Raw genomic sequence first — 17,626 nt, 5'->3', positions numbered from 1 at the left:
TTAGGTTGTTCCCATGTCTAGGCTATTGTAAATAGTGCTGCTATGAACATTAGGGTGCCTTTATCTTTTTTTTTTTTTTCACTGCATTGGGTCTTTGTTGCTGCGCGCGGGCTTTCTCTAGTTGTGGCGAGAGGGGGCTGCTCTTCGTTGCGGTGCACGGGCTTCTCGTTGCGGTGGTTTCTCTTGTTGCGGAGCACGGGCTCTAGGCCCGCAGGCTTCAGTAGTTGTGGCGCGTGGGCTCAGTAGCTGTGGCTCGCGGGCTTAGTTGCTCCGTGGCATGTGGGATCTTCCAGGACCAGGGCTCGAACCCATGTCCCGTGCATTGGCAAGCAGATTCTTAACCACTGCGCCACCAGGGAAGTCCCAGGGTGCCTGTATCTTTTTAAATTAGTGTTTTCGTTCTCTTTGGATAAATATGCAGGCGTGGAATTGCTGGATCGTATGGTAGTTGTATTGTTAGTTTCCTGAGGAACCTCCGCACTGTTTTCCACAGTGGCTGCACCAGCTTACAGCCCCAGCAGAGGTGCACAGGGTTCCCTTCTGATGACAGACATCCTGACAGGTGCGAGGTGATGTCTCGCTGCGGTTTGGTTGGCGTCTGTCTCCCTGACGACCAGGGTGCTGGCTTCCTGATTTTATGTGGAACCCACGCACGTTCTTCCTGCGACGCCCGCCTGTGCGCCACCCTGCACGCGGCACACCCTCGTCCCTTCAGCCGCCACGGAGCTGTTCCTCTCTCCCCTCCCGCCACCCCCGTAGATGCCCGTTGGCGCCTCGGCCGGCAGCCCCGGCGGCGATTTGCACGTTGACTCAGAGCTCCTGGAGCAGAGCCCGCCCTGCCAGCCCCGTGTGCCCAGCGCCTGGTGGTCTGGGCGCCGGGTGGGGGCGGGGTGCTCAGAGGAGCCGAGGCGTTTCCCGAGGGGGGAGTGAGCCTCTGGGTGCTGAGTGCTGAGGAGGGGAGAAGGGTCTTGCCCTCCCCAGTACTGATGGGTTTGTTTAGTTGGCAGATAACTGTTCTGTTAAAACTCAGTTTGAAAAGATGCTATAGCTACTTCCCACAGAGACACATGAAGTTATAGTACGCATGTGCTGATGGGACTATTAGATTTTAAATAAAACACGTGAGTGCTGCCGAGAAGGGCCCCTGCTTCATCTGAACCTCTCATGTGCAGGCGTATTCTATTGATCCCGACTGGCGCTGTCGGAGCACGGTCCTCACGCCGATGTTCCTGGAGACCCAGGCCTCCCAGAGCGCGCTCCAGACCCGGACACAGGATGGGCCCCTCTCGGCTCGGCGGGCGCTGGCCGGGCAGGTCCGGGCCACCCAGCAGCAGCTCGACTTCACACCCACACAGAGTGCAGGTGACGCGTCCGCCGCGGGGCGCCGGCTGTCGGGGCAGCAGGGCCCCCCCAGGAGACGTGAAGGAGGAGGGGGGCTGAGTTCCTGGAGGGCGGACTCGGGGGGTGGGCGGGGGCAGGAGTCCTGTGGGGACAGTCCTGGGGGTGGAGGTGGGCACGGCCGCTCAGCCAGCAGGCATGCTGGGCCCTTAGAAGCGTGGAGTCCGATGGGCGTCCTGTGTCCACCACGGCGAAGAAAGGGAAGAAAAGGGTTATTTCTGATTGGAGAAAGCAGGAAAAGTCTTAGTACGTGTATGTTTTGGTTTCGTTTAGTGCATTACATTTAAAACCCCTTATTACCTCAGAAGCAAAGCAGAGCTAAACCAACTTCATCTACTGTGTTTGTAGTTCATTAAACTTTTCTTTCTCAAATGAGTCAGCTGTTTCCTTTGATCAGCAAAGTACAAGCTGTAGAGTGAAATCCCCAAGTCGTTTTATGTAAATACTTCAGTGTTTTTCCTGTATGTGATTTCTTCACATTCGATTGGTTCTAGAAGTAGGAGTGATTTGGACAGTTAGTGTGGAACTTTTATGACACTGATGCTAGAAATCGTGGACCTTAGTACCTTGTCGCAGACGCAAAGTATCGTTCTTAGGAGCAGGTGACGTGTCTCCCGCTTCTCACGTTGAGGACGCGGGAGTCCGCCGCCCGGGTCTTCCCGCGGGGACCTGGCCGGCTCCCGTCCCGGTCGCTGCTGCCAGGCGGCGGCCCCTGCTCTCGAGCGGCGTGTCCCCGGCGTGTCCCCGCTGCCCTGACGCGCCTGTCACGCCTGTTTGCAGGGGGAAGAGGCTCCTTCCACTGGCTGACGGGGGGCAGCATCGACCCGCTGGGGGACGGCTCGGCCCCCACCACCGAGTCCTCATCCTCGTCCTCGTCCTCGTCCTTGCTGTTTGCCCACAAGAGGCCTGAGGGGTTGCGCGGGGCAGCCCCGAAGTCAGTGGGACCCGACTTCGGGAAGAAAAGGCTGGGCCTCCCAGGGGACGAGGTGGATAACGGAGCGAAAGGTAGGCGGTCGCCGAGGTGTGTTGAAACGCCCGCCTCCGTGCGCCTGTGGCCGTCCCCGCGTCCCGGCGCCTGCGTGGAGCCCAGCACGGTGGGAGCACGGTTCGGGGTCCAGAAAGCGGTTGAGTAAAGTGGGCTCAGCCCCGTCACTCAGTGACTTTCTGGAAGTTTAGGGGTCACGAGAGGAGGTCGGATGGGGAGGCTGAGCCTCCGAGGGTTGAGGTCCGGGTGGGGTGGAGACGGGTCAGACCAGGCCTGGGCGGCGGGGAGTGAGGACACAGACGGCCAGCTCGGGGCCGGGGTGGGGCAGGTAAGGAGGCTGGCGGGGCGGGGCGGGGCGGGGGCTCAGGTGGGGAGCCAGCAGACAGGCCAGCCGCCCCCAGACTCGCGGGAAGCGATGGCATCCGCCGTCGGCCAGGTCTCTGGTGCGGCTTCCGCAGCTCCGGTCGGCGTTTTTTTGTTTTGTTTTGTTTTGTTTCGTTTTGTTTTGTTTTGTTTTGTTTTTTCGGTCGGCGTTTTTATTGCCCCTTTCCTTTGGGTCTCAGTCACTCTCTCTGGCTCTGCGTCCCCGGCCCTCGCCCACCCCGCACCCACTCGAGGGAAGCGCCTGCCCTAACGCTGGGCTCACCCACGTTGCCTGAGCAGTTCACGCCTGAGCTTGGGTCACGTGGGCCTGTTTTCCTTTCTTGTGCAATCATTTTTCCTGGGCGTTAATGGCTATTTTCTTTCTTTCTTTTTTTTTTTATTGAAGTGTAGTTGATTCACAGTGTTGCACCAATCTCTGCTGTACGGCACAGTGACTCGGTTACACACACAGAGATGTTCTTTTTTTATATTCTTTTCCATCATGGTCTATCACACGGTATTGAGTGTATGACTATTTTCTTTTCTTTTTTTTTTTTTTACTTCTACCAACTTTATTTGCCAGGTGTCAGCCATTCAGGTTTCTAGACCAACAGACTTCTTTTTATATTTATATAATTATGAAATATTTTAGATATAGACAAAATAAAAATAATATATTTGACATCCGTATACCCACAACCAGGCTTTACCAAATTTAACTTTTGCCACAATTATTTCAGTTAAAAAAAAACCCCTAAACAAAAACTCTCCCAAATTGTATTTCACTCCCCTCCATAACCTTCCCAGAGGTAATCTTCTATCCTGAATTTTGTGTAGATCATTTCCACAGATAATTTATGTACTTTTATTCATAGCTTATATTCATAAAAATAGTAAGGCATTGCTGTGCATGTTTTATAAAATATTATAAAATGTTTTTATTTTCTACATGCACACTTTTTGTTCAATATTGTTTATCCATATTGATACACATAGCACAAGTTTATTTTAAATCATTTCATAGGACTCAGTAGAATGAATATACAAGAGGCTATCTGTCAATATTCTGTTAATAGACATTTAGAGTTTTTTATTTTTCTTTTCTTTTTTTCCCCTTTCCTTTTTTTTTCTTTTTTTCTTTTTTTCTTTTAGCTCATTATTTCAAACAAAGTTACAGGAGCAGCTTCTTGTGCACATGACTGTTTTCTTTAGATGTTTGGCTTTCTACGTATTTGTCCCCTAGTTTCCTCTGAGGTGCACAGCTGTTGTCTGTGTGAAATCTCCCTTGAGCCTCCGAGTGCCGCGTCCAGGCTGCTGGCCCCGGACTGTCCTTCCTCGGCCTGGTCCTCCTTTCTGGGGGGCACCTCCCCGGAGACCTTCCAGGGTAGGGGTCAGCGCGGCGGCTCTTGTGACGCGATGCTCGTCACTGCTCTGCAGGCACTGGTGCTTGTGGGGACAGAGCTCCGGACTCTGAGGAGCCTGCTGTGGCCTCGTCATGGTCCTTTGTGAGGACAGGGTCTTTACTCTGGGGATGCTCTCAGGATCTTCTCTTTAGATCCAGTTTTAGGAAACGTCACAAAAGGGTCCTTAGGTGCAGGTCTGTCTTAGTCCATTTTCCTGGGCTTGAGGAAGGCCCTTTCAGGCTGCTAACTCCTGTTTTCCGGTTCTGGAATATTTTTGCTTGGGTGGTTTTGTTTGTTTGTTTTGTTTTTGTTTTTCATTGCTCTAGACATTTTTATTTTATTTATTTTTTAAAAAATTTATTGAAGTATAGTTGATTTACAGCGTTGCGTTAATTTCTACCGTACAGCAAAGTGATTCAGTTACGCGTATATATGTATATATGTTCTTTTTCGTGTTCTTTTCCGTTCGGAAGAGGGTTCCCTCCTCTCCCGTGGATGATTTTGTTGATGATTTCCAAGTGTCGGTTTTCTCTTTTTGGGATTCTGTTTGGCTATCAGACCTAAAGGATTATCCTTCTAATTTTCTGTTTTCACCCTTTTTTAAAAATACATTTATTTCATTTATTTATTTATTTTTAAATTTTGGCCGCATCAGGTCTTAGTTGTGGCACGTGGGACGTTGAGGCACGTGGGATCTCTTGTTGAGGCATGTGGGCTTAGTTGCCCCGCGGCACGTGGAATCTTAGTTCCCCGACCAGGGGTCGAACCCACGTCCCCTGCCTTGGAAGGTGGATTCTTTACCACTGGACCACTAGGGAAGTCCCTGTTTTTACCCTTTTTGTTCTCTGTTCTGGGACATGTCTTTAACCTTATCTTGTAACCTGTGCTTTCAAGTGATGACACCCTGTTTTTAGTTTCCATGAGCCTTTTTGGTCTCTGAACATCCCATCGGTCCACTGCTGCAATATCTACTCTGCTCTTTGTGATAAATGATCATTTTTTGAATTTCTTTCCTAGACGGCCTGCTTTCAGCTTTTGCTGTTTTGCTGTAGTTTGGTTCTGTTTTTCCTATTTGAAGCTATCCTCAAGCGACTGGTGACTTTCAGCTTTTTGCTGTGTTCCAGCCAGGGCGATAAACAGCGCCTGGAGTGGTAGCTGCATGCTGGGTGTGTGCTGACTGGCCTCCACCATGGCGCGGAAGCCCCCCTTGTGTGCTGGTTGGTCCCCTAGAGGCTAGATCTCCACCTTCCTGCCTGCAGGCCCAGGGGTTCCGGGAGTCCTCACGGCCCCCGGGGTTTCTGCCCCAGCCTCGCGTCCCCGAGCCCCCTCTGCTGTCCTCGGGTGCTGTCTGGCCTCTGCCGGTTCTCTCCGCACGGCTCTCGACCTGCACCGAGGTGGCACGACTTTCTGTTCGCCGGCTTCCCGAAGTGGTCAGCAGTTTCCTATGCGGGCTTTGTTTTGAGAACAAAACTAAGGGGAGGTAAAAGATGGAGCTAAGAGACAGCCTTGCTTCTGTGTCAGGGATTCTGGGGAGGAGGACAAAGTCGGCCACGAATAACCAGCCTGTTTTCTGTTCTTCAGGTCCAGACAGTCGGGCAGAAATACTGCGATTACGCAGACGGTTTCTAAAGGACCGAGAAAAACTGAGTTTGATTTATGCCAGGAAAGGTGTTGCTGAGCAAAAGCGAGAGAAGGTTTGTATCTGTTTTCTAGCATTTGATCAGAAGTAGCTGTTTTCTGTCAGAGGACGTGGGCCGAGGATACAAGCTCCCTGTCAGTCTAGAGGTCTAGAGCCCGACTGTGGCGGCAGCCCGCTGGGGGTCCCCTGAGCTGCTCCGGTCCGCCCTCCCCTCGGGGGCTGCTCTCTCTGGACAGACGGGCTTTCTCCACGTGGTGGAGATGGGACCGCCCATCCCCCTGGGGTCCTGCCTCCCAGCTTCAGCCCCTCTCGACGCCGAGGCCGGAGCCCTGACCCAGCTCGGGACCAGCAAGCTGCTGGGAGCAGGGGGTGCACTGCTGGCGGTGCCACGGGGGTGGGCGAGGAGGACGGCCGGCGCTGAGCTGCCCGCTGCAGCCACACGTGTGGCCCGAACTGGCGGCTGGACGTTCCTCAAAATGTGGACGTGACGGGAGAGTGTGTGTAGCCCTGGCTCCGGTGTGAGATACAGATCAGTGAGGATGACCAGCTGTTACAGGGCCAGATTGTGAGTGAAAACCCTGTCTTGTTCTAATTCAGCTTAAACCCTCAAACTCTTAACTTCCAAATTTGAGCGTGAGGTGGTCGAATGGTTCCCCTGGATCTCCTGTGGAAAGAAAACGTGCTTTTTGTCTCCCTCTCGTCCCTGTAACTATGACAACCAGTACAACTAATGCAACACTTCAGGCCTCTCGCCAGCCCCATTCCACTGGAAGTGTTTGAGCTGCGAGCCCCGAGTTCAGCCTGAATCCTGCCTGGGCTTCCTGGGGAGCCAGGAGCGGGCTTGGGGGCGGAGGCACTGGGCTGATCCCCGAGGGTCTCAGGGAGAGGGCGGGGATGGCCCGTGCTCCGTGTTGGGCATGCTTGCCAGCTGGGGGCGTGTCACCTGAGTGCTTGCTGGCAGAGCTGTGGTCCGGTGCGTACAGCAGACAGAAGGCAGGGGCAGCGCCGGAAACTAACCAGGAGATGAGCACGCTGGGGAGCCTGTTAAAGAGGCCGGGGTGGGGGGCTCCGCAGAGACGGTCCCTGCGGAGGGAGCGGCTGCAGAGGTGCATTCCCGGCAGCGTCGCACGGGCCCCGCGTGGAGAGAGCAGGGCCGGCGGGGGGGGCTCATCGCGAGGTTTGTCCTAAGAGCAACAAAACGGAAACGCAGCCTCTCGTTTATGGCTTTAAAAAGTTTTAAATCAAGTTCTCTGATTTCAGAGAAACTCAGATTTCTCTGTAATAAATATTTAAATAATCTTCGCTGCTCATCTGACAGTGATTTTTGTTGCGGATTTTTCATTTGCCAGACTGGTAAAGCGTAGTGACTAAACCGTCTTGGTTAGAAATTGTCATTGATTCACTTTTTTTTTGAAAGAGTTTTCTGATGAGGACCATTTTTAAAGTCTTTATTGAATTCGTTACAGTATTGCTTCTGTTTTATGTTTTGGTTTTTTGGCCACGAGGCATGTGGGACCAGGGATCGAACCTGCACCCCCTGCATTGGAAGGCAAAGTCTTAACCGCTGGACCGCCAGGGAAGTCCCTGATTCACTTTTCTGTTAGCGGTGGGCGCTGACAGTTTCATAGCTCACACGCTACTGGTATTCTTAACTGAGAATTCTAATCCTCCTCCATTGCTAACGACCCTAGGAGATGAAGAGTGAGTTAAAAATGAAGCACGAGGCCCACGTCGTCCTGTACAGAAGTTACCGTCGCGGAGACCTTCCCGACATCCAGATCCCGCACAGCAGCCTGGTCGCCCCCTTGCAGGCTGTGGCCCAGGTCGGTGCTGGAACCCGCCTCGTGCTCGCAGGGCTGCCTCTGTGCGGGGCAGAGGTGCTGATTTGTCCCACACGGTGGGCTCAGTGAAGGGCCTTGTCCTGAATCGTGGCTCTGCCACTGCCTGGCTCCGGGAGACCCTGACACAGGGTCCCATCGAGACACTTTGCTCTGGGCCCAGTGTCTCTGTGTGCCAGTCACACACTGAGTCTGTTTTTCTCACCAGTAATGTCAGTGGGAATGAAACAGTGTATAAGTTGCTAAGTCACTTAAATCATCGATTATACAAAATCCTCTTTTGGGGGAGGATCAAGAGAGTGTCAGTGGGACCAGTATCCTTCTCTGGTAATTCTCTTACTAGCCGAGGACTGGGAATATTTTTCTCAGTCATTAGGGGATAAGTGTATTGGGAGTGAATGAAGTTTTCTCGCTGAATTCTCTGACAAAAACAGGATATTTATCCCTTGAAAGTCTGATTAAGGTTTCTTTGATATTAATTGAAGTAATGTTTAAGATCGAAGGGTATCATATATATCGTGTAATATATGATTATGCTAGGTACTGAAACACGATGCCTTATATTTTACTGGACTTAAGTGGCAGTACTAATGTCGATTATAGTAATAGATTCTGTCTGTGTAGCCCATTACTGCTTGGTAAGATTTTTATTTAATCTAAATAATTATAGAGTGACAGGAATTTGCAAAAATAGCCCAAGTCCCGTGTCCCCTCCCCCACCTTCCCTCCGTGGGGACGGCTCATGTCACCGGAGCACCTGAGTGAGCCCCCAGTGTGCTGACCAGGTCGCAGACGCGCGAGTCCCACCACTTCCCCTGCGGCACTGTTGTGTGTGTGTGTGAGATTCTGGGCCGCTTGTCCCACCTGCAGATTCACGTGTAGAGGAAGGAATTTGTACACAAGAGTCAGTGGGTGTAGACGTGGAAGCCCCCTGACAGACTAAGTGGACCCCACGTAGCAGAGTGAGAGGCCCACCTGGCAGTAACCGTCTCCGTGGAGTGTAACAACGGGCGATATTTATTTTCTTCTTGTTTCCTGATGCGTATTTTCTAAAATTTTATATAAGAACCACTATGACTTTTTATAAGACAAATACATTACCTAAAATAAAGTAATGAACAACATAAAATAAAGAAAAATCAAATTATACTTTTTATTCAGACACAGCTTTATCAAACAAAATAATTTTAAAATTTTATTTATTCTTGCTTTCGTGCCTTCATTTTAAAAATGTAGACGCTGCCTGCCGGGAGCCGTTCTCAGCGCTGGGGTCTGTGCCCGGGGACAGCGGGAGGGACGGGCTGTGTCCGTCAGCCTGGCCACTCACCATGCGGGACGGAGGCGGCTGCTGCTGGCGCCAAGGGATTAAATGGCCACGGTGACGGGGCTCTGGCCTGTCATCTAAGCTCAGGGCCATTTTCCAATGTCTCCAGGCTGCTGGCAGTCCCCAGGGACAGCCCTGTGTCCCCCTGGCCTGGGGCAGGGACCCGCAGGCCCAGACTCACGCAGGACTTGAGCCAGCTTCTGAGTCTGTATCTCTGGGTCCGGAATCCGTGCCATCGTGCCTCTTATAAGACATGTGTCAAACAGATGCGTTGGGTTAAGTTCCGAGTCCTCCCCGTCGACGGCTGCGGCTGTCGGCGTGGAGCTGGGACGTGCGGTGGCTGCGTGGGCAGCGGGTTGTGTGTTCGGGCTCGGCTCCGGTGCTGTGGGTGAGTCACCCGGGCTGTCCTCCTCCGGAATGTCCTACAGAGGGATCCGCTCATCGCGAAGCAGCTCTTCAGCAGCCTGTGCTCCGGGATCCTCAAGGAGCTGGACAAGCACAGGACCGCGTCTGAGAGGCGTGGCGCCACCCAGAAGCTGCTGCAGGACTTCACTCACTTGCTCAGCACCACCGTCCTCTTCTTCCCGCCGTTCGTGTCCTGCATCCAGGTGAGGCCGCACGCGCACCTCTCCCGCCCTTCACACGGCGGCGAAATCTAGCGACTCCGTTGGCTTCTCAGTTGAAACGAGGGTTTTAACAGAGCAGATGTCCTGTGATGGGGCCGCTTCTTCCCAGACGGTTAGACGCAATTTATTTGTATTAAAAAAAAAATCTTACATATGACGGAATAATGAAATCAAACTTGATGTAAAATTGTTCAGGTCTTGAACCCGCCAGTCCCCTCGGTGCTCTGCTTACAGCTGCGCGTCGAGCGGCACCCAGCCCTCCTGCCGGCCTCTCGGGACGTGGATGCAACCCGTGCCTGGCTGTGGGCAGGGGACGGAGGCAGAGGCGGGCTCGAGTCAGGCGGTAAACAGGCAGAGGTGGAAGGGCACGAGGGCCGAGGGATGCAGAAGCCTGGGGCGGTGCAGGCGGAGGAGAGGCAGGTCGGCAGGCCGCCTCTCGGCCGGGGTGGGCTGTGCGCCGTCACGGGCACTGCGAGGCCGCCCTCAGAGAAGGCTTCGAAGGCTGTGCTCTTCGAGCAGAGAACTAGTGTAGACGTGCTTTTGTAAGCACTGAACACACGCACTGGAAGATTACTCTTTCATGTAAGAAATGTTTTCTGTGCCATTCAAACCGTGGATCGTTACAAAAGTCCCTAATAGAAGATCCTTTGGATTCATCTCAGTATTTTTGTAGCTAGTTTCCTCCCTGGAGTAATTTAAAAATTACATTCTTTAGTGTTGTTTATCAGTAGCTTTGGTTTGCACACTGATAGGGTAATAATTCCTGGAGATGAAATACTTAGTATTCTTACTTTGTACTTTTTTTTTTTTTAATAGCTACTTTATTTATTTATTTATTTATTTTATTTTTGGCTGTGTTGGGTCTTCGGTTCGTGCGAGGGCTTTCTCTAGTTGCGGCAAGCGGGGGCCACTCTTCATCGCGGTGCGCGGGCCTTTCACTATCGCGGCCCCTCCCGCTGCGGGGCACAGGCTCCAGACGCGCAGGCTCAGCAGCTGTGGCTCACGGGCCCAGCTGCTCCGCGGCATGTGGGATCCTCCCAGACCAGGGCTCGAACCCGTGTCCCCTGCACTAGCAGGCAGACTCCCAACCACTGCGCCACCAGGGAAGCCCACTTTGTACTTTTTTGATGTAGCGTGAAGCTGTTAATACAGTTTCTTTTTATATACTCTATTTTTATTGGTTCATAATTTACAAGTAGAATTCCTCCATTGGTTTTCTCCTGGTGATGCCAAAGACAAGGCTTGAGAAATTATATTGAATCAGCCAGTATTTCAAAATAAGTTTCTCTTTACATTGTATCCCAAAGTGATTTTTTTTTTTAAAGATTTAATTTTATTTATTTTTGGCTGCGTTGGGTCTTCGTTGCTGCGCGCGGGCTTTCTCTAGTTGCGGCGAGTGGGGAGCTACTCTTGGTTGAGGTGCGCGGGCTTCTCATTGCGGTGGCTTCTCTTGTTGCGGAGCACGGGCTCTAGGTGCGCGGGCTTCAGTAGTTGTGGCGCGTGGGCTCAGTAGTTGTGGCGTGCAGGCTTCTCATTGCAGTGACTTCTCTTGTTGCAGAGCACAGGCTGTAGGCGTGCAGGCTTCAGTAGTTGCAGCACGCAGGCCCTAGAGCACACAGGCTTCAGTAGTTGCGGCTCACAGGCTCTAGAGCACAGGCTCAGTACTTGTGGCACACGGGCTTAGTTGCTCCGCGGCATGTGGGATCTTCTCGGACCAGGGCTCGAACCCGTGTCCCCTGCATTGGCAGGCGGATTTTTAACCACTGCGCCACCAGGGAAGTCCTGCTATGTTGTGAATGGAAATAGAATTTTATTTGGATTTTCTTTCCTGTACCACTAGTTCCTGCTAAGATTGACAAGCATTTTTGTTTGTTTGCTTGCTTTGGAGAATCTGTGTTCTTCCAAGACCCCTGGCGTTCAGTGCAAGTTGGCTCGGTGGTAGCTGGTCAGTCTCAGTGAGGGTTCTGGGCCCAGCAGCTTGGCGGGGCGGGGGGTGGGGGTGCCCTTCCGGATGTCCGTGCAGACGCGGGTCTTCTCTTGTCATGAGATGCTGTCCTACTAGTCATACTGTTCTCTATGTTGGTTTGGGGCTCATTTTTCGTTATTTTTGCGTATACAGAACTCTCAAATTGAGAGTTCCAAAGTAAAGGTCAACATGATAATTCCCGAAGCCGTCCATTCCGTGTTGCTGAGCACGTGAGCCCCCGGGTGGGGAGACGTGGGGAGGCTGCCGGGTAGGAGGGGTGAGCGCACCTACTCTGCGGTGACTGGCTGTGAGATCTTTGTGTCTCAGACGCTCTCCTCGTTTCCTCGGTGTACGTTCCGGGGAACTGCGGTTGTGGTCTGGACATAGAGCAAGTGTGTAAAACCCTCACTGTCCACTAGCGGTTTTGTTGCTTTAAATTAATCCTGGATTGGAAGTGCACAGTAAGAAGAGACCATTTCCCCCTCTGAGCAAGTGGGGAGCTTAACAGAACCACACAGAGGAGCTTGTGGTCTCCCGACCGCGAGCGTCACACCTTTGTGCTCAGCAGGGCGGGGTGCTCGCTGGCAGAGGTGTCTGGGGAGCCGTGGGCTAGCGGGCCGCCGCGTCTGTCTTCGCAGGAGGTCAGCTGCCGGCACGCCGACCTGCTGAGCCTGGACCCGGCCGTGGTCAGCGGCGCCGGCCTGGCGGGCCTGCAGCAGCCGGGGGCCATCCACCTGCTGGAGGAAGCGCTGTTGCACCTGCTGCCCCAGGAGCCGCCCGCCAAGCGCCCTCGGGGCAGGCCTGGCCTCCCCGCCGCCATCGGCAGATGGATGGAGCTCGCCAGGTAAGCCCGGGCCCCGACCCCGCTGGGGCCGAGGCCGATACATCTGGTACAGTTACTTTGTTTACTTGGGAAAAACAAATTCTGTCTCGGTCACGTGAGGCTTTATCATAAGAAAGCCAGTGCCTAATTCTGAGGATGCTGGATTCGGGTGAAATTTGACTTGCGCTTCTTTTCTGTAACACTGGTTTTTAGATCTTCGGGTTCTGGGCGTAAGAGTGGAAGTGAGGGGGGGGGGTTCTTGCCTTGCCGCTGTTGTGTGGTCGCTCCTGTCTCTCTGAACTGAGCGCCGTGGTGGGTAGCGAGGCGCTGCGTCGGGTGCCGAGAGCGGCACAGCGCGGGTTAGACCCCGCGGGCGGCGCGGGCGGCACCCTGGGCGGGAGGAAGGGCCTCTGCGGGGGCTGCTTCTGCCCGCGGGCGTCCTTACCCTCTTGTGTCTGGCGTGGCCATGGGCAGTAGTGATGCCTTGTGCGCTTGGGAGTTTCAGGGGGCAGAGTCTCGGGTCTTGGGTGTTGTCTGGATAAATAAAGCACACAGCTTTTAAGGGCCTGAACTTTTAAACATTTTTTTTTCTAGCTTTATTAATGCTTCCTCACACTTTTTTTTTTTTTTTAATTTATTTATTTATCTATTTATTTATTTATTTATGGCTGTGTTGGGTCTTCGTTTCTGTGCGAGGGCTTTCTCCAGTTGCGGCAAGTTGGGGCCACTCTTCATCGCGGTGCGCGGGCCTCTCACTATCGCGGCCTCTCTTGTTGCCGAGCACAGGCTCCAGACGCGCAAGCTCAGTAATTGTGGCTCATGGGCCCAGTTGCTCCGCAGCATGTGGGATCTTCCCAGACCAGGGCTCGAACCCGTGTCCCCTGCATTGGCAGGCAGATTCTCAACCACTGCGCCACCAGGGAAGCCCTCCTCACACTTTTTATATTATGTTTGTGCATTCCTTTCAAACAGAATTTTTTAAAATATTTATTTATTTTTAATTGTTCATTTGGCTGTGCCGGGTCTTCGTTGTGGTGTGCGGGATCTTTAGTTGTGGCATGCGAACTCTTAGTTGCGGCATGCATGTGGGATCTAGTTCCCGGACCAGGGATCGAATCCGGGCCCCGTGCGTTGGGAGTGCGGGGTCTTTGCCACTGGACCACCAGGGAAGTCCCACGTCATTGTTTTGACCACGGTACAGCGTATGTGGTCCAGGGACCGGGGGCCAGTGTAGGGTGGACCTGAGGCTGGTGTGTTTTCTGAATTCCTGGAAAATGCTTGTAGCTTCGTCTCCTCTTGGACTCCTGGGCTGTGGGCTATTTTCCCACCTCCCTACCTCTGCCTCTGATTTGTTACCTTTAACTCCCCATGAGCAGGGCAGTAAGAGAGCTATAGCTATTAGATTTTTTTGGTCTAAATTTGGAGTCAGTGGGCTCTGAAAGAGAACCCGTGGGGCTTTTTTGATGTAATAAACACATGAAATTTCATACCCAGGGAAGCACCAAATTCAGGAAGACCAGGAGGGAAGTGGTCCTCAGCTTGGTGGTCAGGCGACTGCAGGGTTAGGAAGAGAGGACATTTGATTTGTGTGGAGACTCAAAAGGTGGGAAAAAGTCTCTAGGAAGAAGGGAACGAACTTACTGAACACTTGAGACTGCCTTAAAGGGGGAGCTTGGCTGACAGACCAGCAGGTTTGTGTTAACGTCAGAGATGAATGCTCTAGCCCATGTTCAGGCTGTCAGTAGAATCGAGAAGGCCATAGAACATGGAGTAAAACGTGGCATCTCTAGGACCAGGACTAATTTACCTGCTTTGGGGTTCTTGACTACATTCCAAGTTTTAGGGCTAGACAAGGATTCCAAATAGGTTACCACAGATAAGAGCAGTGTCTCAGCGATGAATTAACACAGAACAGCCTCATTTAATGAGTCAGCTTACGCATTGTAAACCTATAATTTTCAGATTTTACTTTAAATGCGCTGTAGAATAACTTCTGCCTTTTGTACGGCTAAAGTAGTAAAACTTAATGGTAACTTCAGAATTTTTAAGATTTTATATTTTTACCAAACAAGAATAATGTATCTTTTTTGGTTAATTATAACGTATGACATCTTGATTTAATATTTCATTAGAGTAAAGACTTTAAATACTGGGGCATTCATTGATTTGGACTTTTTTTTTTTTTTTTTTTGGTTTGTTTTATAGGCTGTACAGGTCGATTGGAGAGTATGACACCCTCCGTGGTATTTTCAGCAGTGAGATAGGAACAAAGCAGGTCACACAGGACGCGTTATTAGCAGAAGCGAGAAGTGATTATTCTGAAGCTGCACGGCTGTATAACGAGGTAAAGTTGATCTCTAGCAAGTATGTTAGTTGCTTAAACACTTTTGTTCTCTGAATGGAAAAATAGTTAGCTTTAGAATTTAGAGCTTCAAATATTTCAGCTTTATTCCTTAGAATTTACACAAAGTAGTATCAGAAAATGGTTTCATAATAACCGAATGTGAGCTAAGTATTGTTGTTATCTCTTAACTCTTTTTAAGAAAACATCACTTAATAAAAGAAGACATTTTTTACCAAGTACGATAAAATTGTAAGATGTTACTTCAGTATCTGGTATTATTATGTAATTTCTATTTGAGTAGATTGTTTTCATTCAGTAAGTAAAAAATTTATAAAGAGGTAGGTAAGAGCTGGTTTTGGGAAGATGACTGAAGTTCAGGTTTGTGTTTGAGCTTCCAGTGGCCGAGTGTGGGTGTGTAGCAGGTACATGCTTGGAGTTCAGGTCTGTGGCCTGTGCGAGAGATCCAGGTGGTGGAATCTTCTGCAATTTTCTGTAAATGTCTTATTTTCTAATTTTCGTTCTAAGAACTCTGTAAGTAGTAAATAATCTACAGTATTTACATCAAATTATGGGTCATTTAAAGTCTTCAGCTTATTCACTGGCTTCATTGTTAAGTTTCCCAGAGAAGTGGTTCCCTCTTGGCTGGGGTTTTTAATACTCATTTGACTGTTAGATTCCACTCAAGTTACTCTGTTTTCCCTTTTTTCTCCCCTTGTCATAAATCTGAAAATGGTTGTTCTTAGTACGAATGTTACACAACCTATAGTGCAAATGTTTTCATCTGTACTGTTCCCAACTTTGTAAAATCATCTTACCAGGCCCTCAATAAACAAGAGTGGGCAGACGGTGAGCCCACGGAAGCCGAGAAGGACTTTTGGGAACTTGCATCCCTCGAGTGTTACAACCAGCTTGCCGAATGGAAGTCGCTGGCGTACTGCTCCACGGCCAGCGCTGACGGCGAGGGTGCCCCAGATCTCAGCAGGATGTGGAGTGAACCCTTCTACCAGGTGTGTGGAGTCATTTCTGAGGTCACGGAAGTAAGTGTTTTAGATGGTCAGGTGTGCTCTCATTAGGCAAGTTGTTTAAAAGTGTCCAAAACCAGGGCAGTGGTTGTGCAGCATTAGGGTGTTTATACGGCCTGACACCCCCCAGGCTGCATAGCACTGTTGAACCGCTCGCCGCTCGTAGCTCAGCCTTGCAGAAGAAGCGGGTGCCTCTGAAAACGAGCGTCAGCATCCGCGGTGTGGCCGCCGGGAGAGCGTCTCCTGTCGTGTCTGCGCGGCGCTGCAGTCGCACTGGGCCTGCCTGGCCCGTCCGCACTGCTGTCCTCGGCCGTGCCTGGAGGCCCCTCACTTTGCACCAGACGTCCAGTTGTCTTTCAGCTACAAGTAGTTCCCATTTTCTGTAGACCGTGTTCTTATGTATTTTGTGGTTATAAAATGAGCCGTTTTAGATGAACTTGTTTTAAAATTTGTAGCCTTAGGTGCTTTAAAATTTGAAGCATTAAGCACCATCACTTTGGCACCTGGACCTATAAAATGACACCAGAGATGCCGTGGTGATGAGATTCTCGCTCCTCAGGAGACCTGCCTGCCACACATGATCCGCAGCAGGCTCAAGTCCCTGCTCCGTGGGGAGGGCGACCAGGCCCTGCTGACCTTCGTGGACGAGGCGGTGACCTCGGAGCTGCGGAGGGCCCTGCTCGAGCTCCGCTACAGCCAGGAGCTGAGTCTCCTCTACCTCCTGCAAGATGACATCGACAGGGCCGAGTATTACATCAGAAACTGCATTCAGATGTTTTTGCAGGTAATATGACATCCCAGCCGGGAATGTGCCATCTCTGTGACCTTTTCTGACATCGGTAAACTCCCGGGTGAGAATCACAGCAGCAGGTTCCCCCGACCGACCGCGTGACGGGCCCGCCCTCCTCGCGTCCTGGTTCCCCTGAGGCCTGTGCACACCGGCCTTGGTCCTGGAGCCTTTTAGTCCCTTTCTCTGTTTTAGAAAGTTCCACGTTTTGTGTCCCCTTGGGGTTTTCTTTCTCTCACTGTGGACGAGCACCTGAGAGCAGGCCCCGCCAGCCCCGGCTCTGTGTTCTTCCTTTGGTGTCGGCTTGTTCTGTTGTTACAGCCGTGTCTTGTGTGGAGTCTGTAAACATTTGTCGTTGCCATATATGGACCTTCACTGTCTTTATTCTACTTTTCAAATGTGTTTGAGGTTGAGTAGTACACCTGAAGTTTATCGAAGAAGAAAAATTGGCTTCTGTAATTGGCAGTTTTACATTACAGGATGTTGTGATTTTTAAGAATTGGTGGCAAATAGAGGCAACGGTACCCAATTGTATTGCTTTTATTGATTTTGTTGAACTGAAATGCAATTGAAAACCTAAATTAAAAAAGAAAATTAGACCATTTGTTAATTGCTCCTCTGACCTAATTGTTAACCACTCTGAGACGCCATGTGTAACTGATGCGTTTGTAGGGCAGCTGCTGTTTCATGTTGAGAACTGTGTTAAAATCTAATGCAGTGAATTGACTTGTAACCAGTGCTAACTAACTTCTTTCCAGAATTATTCTAGTATTGATGTCCTTTTACACAGAAGTAGACTCACCAAATTGCAGTCTGTGCAGACTTTCATAGAGATTCAGGAGTTCATCAGCTTTATTAGCAAACAAGGTAATGTTCAATTTATACCTACCTTTTTTTTCTTTTATAATTGCGGAAGAGTTTTGGCTTCTGATCTTTTTGCCTAGCGATAGTACATGTTTCCTACTGTATGGGTTAGAAACTGCCTTGAGTTTATTCTACAAATGTATATATTTGGGATTGTTGAAGTAAGTGTTTAACATGGTCAAGCGAGATTCTGGGCACTGGGGAAGCTTCCAAGGAGTAGTGGTCTGACACATGGCACCCGCAG

General features: G+C 50.9%; 1 protein-coding gene across 14 annotated transcripts in view; it reads left to right on the top strand.

The window, feature by feature from the left end:
• PRKDC (protein kinase, DNA-activated, catalytic subunit) overlaps window positions 1–17,626 on the top strand; it is a 151,327-nt gene that overhangs the window by 100,886 nt on the left and 32,815 nt on the right. For all 14 annotated transcript variants that reach the window (XR_014255729.1, XM_082433897.1, XM_082433904.1 and 11 more), the window contains exons 58-67: window positions 1,173–1,362; window positions 2,179–2,403; window positions 5,731–5,843; window positions 7,480–7,611; window positions 9,379–9,558; window positions 12,181–12,386; window positions 14,571–14,709; window positions 15,528–15,716; window positions 16,291–16,515; window positions 17,277–17,385. Coding sequence is in view for 13 of the 14 variants with exons in the window: in XM_082433897.1 (XP_082290023.1) it covers window positions 1,173–1,362; window positions 2,179–2,403; window positions 5,731–5,843; window positions 7,480–7,611; window positions 9,379–9,558; window positions 12,181–12,386; window positions 14,571–14,709; window positions 15,528–15,716; window positions 16,291–16,515; window positions 17,277–17,385 (1,708 nt within the window). In the remaining variant the exon portion in view is untranslated. The remainder of the gene's footprint in view (window positions 1–1,172; window positions 1,363–2,178; window positions 2,404–5,730; window positions 5,844–7,479; window positions 7,612–9,378; window positions 9,559–12,180; window positions 12,387–14,570; window positions 14,710–15,527; window positions 15,717–16,290; window positions 16,516–17,276; window positions 17,386–17,626) is intronic.

The sequence above is a fragment of the Balaenoptera physalus genome, assembly GCF_965194825.1.
Source record: "Balaenoptera physalus genome assembly, chromosome: 17".
NCBI lineage: Eukaryota > Metazoa > Chordata > Mammalia > Artiodactyla > Balaenopteridae > Balaenoptera > Balaenoptera physalus.
The sequence above is the reverse complement of the archived record's forward strand: the minus strand, read 5'-3'. Positions and strand labels throughout refer to the sequence as shown.